A 7,969-nucleotide genomic window follows, 5' to 3' on the forward strand; every position below is an offset into this window, starting at 1 on the left:
TAACACGATAAAGGAAACGAATAAGGAGGAATCGTTGAAGGTAGGCGACATTGAACGTCAATATCAAATGAAGGCCATTTTTTCCCCTTTGGAGCGGGCACACACATGAGAAATCCGACACCCCCGTGTAAGGATATCGCCGCACTCTCAACAACGTTGAAATGACGTCTATGCGGCGGTGGCGATGGCGGCGGCGGTGTCGGCGGCGACGGAAGCAAGCCATAAGAGAGAAAGCGTGAGCGGGCGCACGTGCGCGAAAACACGGAAGACCAGGCGGCCGGGCGCCCGCTATCATCACAGCATGGGGCGCCTACCCGGCCGGCCTGGCTTTGACGCATGGACGGACGGACGGATGGCTGGCTGATGGCGGCGCCGGCCACCTATGTCATCAGGTGATCTCATCGTCGACGTCGTCGTCGGCGTCGGTGGCGGCGACGTGATGGCGGTGATAGTTTGCGTACGTTGTTGCGCCGCGCTAGCTACGTAATCATACGGCGCCGCCTCCCGGGACCGGTTGAACATCAACAGCATAGCATCAGCAGCAGCAGCAGCAGCAGCAGCAGCAGTGTAGCAAACACATACATACGCGCACACATCCGCAAACTGACCGAACCGACCGATCAACAACCGACGACGCATACATACGCATGAATGTGCGTAAAGCCCCCATAGAACAAATATAGGATTAGTGGATTACGCGTGAAAGAGAAAGAAAAACGAAGAAAATTATAGTGGATACGTCATGTTCAGGGTCGTATCTCGGAATGAGTTCCCTACGGTAGCGCCGCCGCTATGGGCCATTATTCAGCCGAATACCTACAATTACCGGAGAAAAATTACCGAGAGAATGACCGTTGTGAGCGCCACCGCTCCTCTAGGATATATAAAGCAATCCAGACCACTTTTTTCCCTTATATTCACCTCAGTATTCTCTCAAAAGTGTTCAGGACGATGATTTGAAGAAAAGAGTAAATTAAGAAAAAGGGAATAAAACAATGAATGAATGTGATATAGGGGGAATCGTAAGCAAAGCGACATCACCATTGACTCTATCGATAAAAATAAATCGTCACGTGTAGCATAAACTTTGCATTAAAAAGCATCGCAATTCTCTATTAGAGAATCCATGAATCGTGCAAAAAGAAAAGGAAAAACGAGAAGAAAAAACATGGAGAAAAAACCATGCAGGAATATCTTCGACGTCATGATTAGATCCGAGAAAAAAGCGCCTTTTTGAAAAGGAAAACTAAATAATTCGGATGGACCTCTTCATTCGACTGAAATGAATAACAATCTTAGCAGATAATTTTTTTCTATCTTCAAAACTGCTTCAAAAAATTAGAAAAAAATTAAATCTAGCGCTGAACTGAATTTTACTATTCCAATCGCAAAAATTCCGCTAAGTTAAGTCAAGTCATAACGCGTGAGAAAACTAGTTTAAGAGATTTAAGAAAAATTAAAAATTAAAAAAAATAATAATATAATATATAATATAAATAATATACATATAATATAAATATAATTAAGTAATTAATCGTAAAAATTAAGTAAAAAGTAAAATAATTAAATAATAAGTTAAAAACTAGACATTTGAATATTTCTGTTTGTATTCGGGAAAATTTTAGTAGTAAACTTTAGCAGTAGAAAATTTTAAATTTTTTAAAATTAAAATTAGTATTTTTTTAAAATTAAAATTAATAAATTTTAGTGGTAGAATATAATATACTATCATATATTAGGCTAAGGAAATAGAAGTTCAGCAAGCGTTTTTTTTTCTCAAGCACGTTTTTGTACGTTTTCAAAATCGAAGATTTTTCGGGAAAAGAATAAATGTTCTTTTGGATGCTTTTATTTACTAATATCGTTTTATGCCAAAATAATAATCCCCTTCATTGTATGATTTTCCAACAAAAACCATTGGAGAAAAGTGGACGACCTTAGAGAAATTATCGATCAGGAAAATTATCCGATTGTTATAAAATTTCCTTGAAACATATATGATTTTCTAATTTTGGCGCTTTATGGAACGGTTTAACCTCAGAGAATCATTTGGATGATGTTCTCTTGGATTTATACCAGGACTGGTAGTCTGAATCAAGTTTTTCTAATCATGATGCACTTAGAAATGCATTAATCTAATGGTGCAACTCCACGTCACTACACTACGGTAGATGTTTCGAACTAAATTGAATCCTAACAAGAACCACCGATCCGCAAACGTGTGGATAACATCCACTGTGTTGCGTAGACACACGACGAATGTAGAAAAAATAAAACAGCAAAAATTTCTTAAAAAAAAAACAAAAATTTCTTTCCAAACAAATAAACAAATGTAGTAAAAAATCGAAGACTTTTCGAGAAACAAATAAATATTCTTTTGGATGTTTTTATTTACTAGTTTCTTTTTATGCTACAATAATAATCCCCTTTATTGTATAATTTTCCAACAAAAACCATTGGAGAAAAGGGGACCATAGGAAAATTATCCATAAAAAATCATCTGATTGTTATAAAATTTCCTTGTACGCTGTTGTTATGAAATATCGATAGAAATCCATTCGGTTCCTTCCTTAAAAATGAAATATGTTGCTTCTATCATTCTCTCTTTTTCTTATTCTTTCTCTCCGTGTCTATTTTATTATTTTCTACTGCTTCTCTTCCTTTTTTCGTGAAACTTATGAACTTTAGATGAAAACACTTTTTCTTCCGGTGTTGTAAGACTCTGACTTGCAGGAGAGAAAAAAAAAACTCTTACAAAACAAAATCAGTGAATGTCATCTGTCAACGAGGTGCAATCGTAGTTTTTCCCTCCTCCGAGGTCCCCGAAAAAAAAACATTTCAAATCATTGAAATCAAGTGTAATTTTGTGTAAAACAACTGCCGTTTATACTGTGTAATCGATAAAAAAATGGAATTGATTGTGTAGCGTGTGTGTGTTTCGTTCTGAACGTTCTTTAGCCTAGAAAATTCTAAGAAATTTTAGGAAGCAAAAGGAAATTTCTAAAATTTACAACCAATTCGAAGAAACGGCGAATTTCTTTCTTTAGTCTTGCAGCGAAATCCCTAGAAATCCCGCAAGAAGACCCTAACCATCCCTCCTTAATCCCCCTAAAAACTGCATTGTGGCTATTAGGTGCGAGAGAAGAGGAAAGATTTTCCCTTTTCTTCAACATAAAAAAATGATATCAGAAAAATATTTTAGTAAAAAAAATCCTGACAAAAATGATAGTTTAGAAAAGTGATAAGAAATATTTTTTTTTGAGAAAATAGTCCCGATGTTTCTCAAGCAGAAAGCATCAACTGGAAGAGTTTTGATGGAATAAAATCCATGAATAAACTGTGTAACATCTCTGACACTGGAAAAATTCCTGGAATTTTCACTAATAAGTACAATATTCAGCGTTAAAATATTAAAATAACGTAAAATATGAATATGAGGATTTCTAGCTCTTCACGAAGCTGCCTTTCATCTCCCTGTTCAACTACATTGAGGGGAAATTGAGTCAATACATGTTGGTGTCATCGTCTTAACGACTAACCCTCCTCCTGCCTTTATTTTGGAAATATTTTCGTATTATTTCATATTATTTGCTTACTGGTTATTTATATTGCTTATTTATTTTTATATATCTATATTTATTTCTTATAACGTATTTATTTGGATGTATTTATATTTACATATTTATAACGATTGACTGACGTCAATAAATGTTGCTCCGTAGCGTTTAGGACACATTTTCGTACTATTTCATATTATTTGCTTATTGCTTGTTTATTTTTATATATTTATATTTATTATTTGTATATGTTTATTTAAATGCATTAATATTTATATATTTATAGCCATTCACTGGCATCAATAAATGTTGGTCGGCTATTGCAACGAATAGCTCCCTCGCCATAGCATTTTGACACATTTTCATATAATTTCATATTTGCTTATATAATTATAATTTATATTTAATTATATTTATCCACGTTTATATGCTTATTTATATTTCATAGTTTCATAAAACACTATATATTTTTGTAATGAAAATGTTCTACGATGGGATTTATAATGAATAAATCCAGGGATCAAAAATATGCAGAAGAGTAGGCATGAACAATTTCAGCAAAAAAGCAGCGAAGCAAAAAAAAAAAGAACTAGAGATCTAGTCGCGGTGGAGATTAGCGTGTTTGTTGAAGAATTTTCTTTTTTTAAAGAAAAACAGGTAAATAAATATAAGTAGTAATGAATAAATATGGTTAACACCACAATCGCTACGAAAAATCCTAACCAGCTACAAAAAATTCTACCTAAAGTAAAAATCCTAGCATATCCGCATATCCTAGTAAAAATAAAAGAAAAATATCTTTAAAAAATAAATAATTTTTATTTTTTAATTATTATTTATTACTTTTTGATTATTTTTATTTATTTTTAATAGTTTTTAAAATAATTTTTCCTATCAAATCGATTAAAGTACATCAAAAGTTGTCACACATCCACCTTTCACGAAAATTTCACAAATTCTGCAGAAAAAAAGATCTCCTATACTTGTATAGCTTTTTGTAATATTAGCCACGTGTGCCCGCCACTTGAACATTCTCGTATTTCATGCGAATCAAGAAAATTAAGAAAGCATTAAACTCGAACTTGAACGCGACAGTTAAACAGAAGCAAACAAAATGTGGGAAGAAAACGAGAAGACATTGTATGCATTTAAAATTTGAATTGAAACTACTAAATGAAAATTAGAAAGAAATTACCAATAAAAGGAAATGCTGTTGAGAAGTGCTGTGTTGAAAGAGAAGGATTAACACAGCTGAATAAAAGTGGATTAATCCAGATTCTTCGGGCATAAATATTCCAGAACGAAATCATATGATAAGTTACTAGAGTCATACTGGTGGTAATTTCACAAGAGGAAGAGAACTATCCGAAAGAAATATTTTTAAAGTGAACTATTTTTTGAGTTGTCGAATTACTGCCGAATATATGCAGAATTGAATGTAAAATATTTGTACTACCCGCAAAAAAAAATTAGTTTCGAGAAAAGGTGATTTTTTTTACTTTTTTTAAACGAACTTTTATGATCTAGAAGAAAGTTCAGTGTCTTTTTTCAACTGTACAAATCCAGAGTGTCCGTCGTAAAGGTTAAAGGATAGAGTTTCTGGCGTTAATCAATCCGCTTGGGATGCGTCCCCACGTTCACTTCAATTCAGAATCGTTTGAGGTTTACAAACGAGTAACTGGCCGCAATGACTTGCGGTGGCTAGCCGATGTGTCAAATCAGTGTTTCTCTCCTCCCAGACAAGTCTGGTACCAATTTATCGACCCCGGAGGGAAAGGCTGAAAGGTTTGGTGAGCACAAGGGCGGATTCGAACCTCCGATCGATTGTGCAGTAAGCTGAACCTCTAACCGCTACACTACACTAATATAATGTAATAATAAGCAAAAGAAATAGACTCTAAAATTGCTCGCTATCGGAACTGGAAATGTCTGTCAGAGGGACGATTAGGATCCGTCACCAATGAAATGTCTCTGCACTGAGTTTACACCAGAAAATCCATAAAATCAATGTTCGATAGCAGGCTGAGAAAAAAAGATTCATTCAATTAATTTCTATCGTTAACCTCCTCTCAACTGGTCTAAAACCTGGACTGGATTTGAATCCTGTGAATTTACTAATTTATGCTAAATCCACAACTAGAGAAGTCTACTAACTGTACATATAGCCGAGAAGAAAGCACATATTCCAGAGATGAGATGAACTAAATATAAATAAAATGAGATAAATTAATATGAACTATTTAACTAAATAAACAACCATGAGAAATGGTAATAAATAAGTAAACAATCCCATAGTTACAGCGATACGGAACAGTCCATAGGAGAAAAATTCATAAAATCCATGAAAATGAGGAAAACGATCCGAATGATGTGGATTATATGTGTTTCCATTTGCTTTATATGGACTTTATATGACTCATTGGTTTTTATATTCGTTAAACAGCTGTCTAAAGTAAAATGAAGTTCATCATTGTTTTATAAACAGTATGATGCATTAGATGGAAAACCGCAGCCATGCTGGAAATTTCCCTCACCAAAATTTTCTCTCTGTGAGGTTTTCACAGACGTAAGATTTTCATGTGCATTAAATTATTATTATTATTTATATATTCATTTATATTTGTTTTTTGTCTTTTTTTATTTTATTTTTTTTTGAATTTTCATTGGTTTGTCTTGTATAAATATAATATTATATATATTTTATCTTATAAATCTTATACGTATTTAATTGATACCCGAATTGACCACAAAAGTTTCGTAAATAATAGTTAATGTAAAGCATTAATCAGCTAAACTCCTTTCAGGGACTTAAGAACGATCCCCATTTATGTTATGTTCATTTTGTTTTTATTTATTCCAAGTTTTTTCTGTTTTTTTTTTTCTGGTCATTTCTTCAACTGCGAAAGAAGACGAGAATATCTACTTAGTACTGAATCTGCACATTTCGGTTGTTTTTGATTGCAAATTAAGCTTCCCCTATATATTGCTTCTCTCAATTTATTTATTTTTCTAATTTAAAGCAAAATATGTTCTTTCTCAGTTTCATATACTTCTATTTTGAAGAAAATCTGTTATGCGAACTCATCGCTGTGTTTTTTTTGTTTACTGTAACGTTTCCTGTTCCTCAAAAATACTTGGTTAGGACAAAATGAATTGTTCGATGCATTTGTACTGAAACTGGATGAATTTCCGAAAATATTCCTACGAATGTCAAATTCTTTCAAAGGAATCTAAGTTATTTATCAGATAAGCGCTATTGATTATGGAATTATTAATAGTATGCGATTTCGTTGTGTCCAATCTTTTAATTCTTTTTTTTCGAAACTGATTGGAACTGCGATGTTAATATACAAACAGCTAATTCCTCAAAATGTGCTGTTTCTGTGGAAAGGAGAGAGGTGAGCGTCAAAACTTAGGAGAAGACTGGAAAAAAAAAACGAAGAAAAAGAAAAGGGAAGAAGATAAAGAAAAGTACAAAAAGAAGAACATTCTCCATCGATGAAGCTTTCAACTGCAAACATTATCTATTCTATTACATAGTATATTATTATTATATTATTATATTATTATATTATTATATTATTATATTATATATTATTATATTATATTACAAACATCCTGATGCATTTATTTATTTATTTAAATAAATTTATTTATCTATTTATTTCTATTTATTTAAACATTTATTGCATATATTCTCACCTTAAAAAAAGAGAACGCTATCACGAGTTTACGAGGACAGTAAAGCAAGTGAAGACATAAATAAAAGCTTAACATAAAAATTAAATAAATAAAATATAAATAACACGTATAAAAAATAAATGTCAGTAAATATAAACAAATAATTTGTAAAAATATAAATATAAAAACAATAATAAACACAAATAAAATGTGGAAATGGAAACAAGCTTCCGTCTCAGAATGTTTTGAAAGAAATAACTACTCTAACTTTGATGGAGGACAAAAAATGAGTAAAATTTAACGATCACGGAATCATCTGTTATGAACTTCAGAAAAAAATGACATCGAAAAAAACTGTGTCAGGTCGAGATCCCCTCAAATCGAGAACAGTAAAATCGTGCTGGGTTCTTCTTCTCTTTTGGAATTTAGGTTACTTAATTTTTTCCTCCACAAACATAACATTCGACAGGAAAAAAATCGTAAAAAAAAATAAAATAAAATAACAAATCAAAAATAATGATCAATAATACTAACAAAAATAATCAATAATAATAGTAATAAATCAAACATAATAAAATAAGATAATAAATCAAAAAATAATGTCTTGTATAGCTCATACATATAACTGGAATGCAGAGACTCTTCGATTCGATTTTCCTTATATTTCTGCCCAGTTATTATATATATTATATTATAGTTATTATATATACTATTATATATTATTATATATT

At 32.2% G+C, this 7,969-nt stretch overlaps 1 protein-coding gene across 1 annotated transcript; it reads right to left on the reverse strand.

The window, feature by feature from the left end:
- Positions 1 to 294: 294 nt before the first annotated feature.
- Positions 295 to 639, reverse strand: RB195_007872 (uncharacterized protein; the record flags this gene model as incomplete). The annotated part of the gene is made up of 1 exon (XM_064181743.1): positions 295 to 639. One exon carries the CDS (start codon positions 637 to 639, stop codon positions 295 to 297), a length of 345 nt encoding a protein of 114 aa, XP_064038509.1.
- Positions 640 to 7,969: the final 7,330 nt, after the last annotated feature.

This window comes from Necator americanus, chromosome I, assembly GCF_031761385.1.
Source record: "Necator americanus strain Aroian chromosome I, whole genome shotgun sequence".
Lineage (NCBI taxonomy): Eukaryota > Metazoa > Nematoda > Chromadorea > Rhabditida > Ancylostomatidae > Necator > Necator americanus.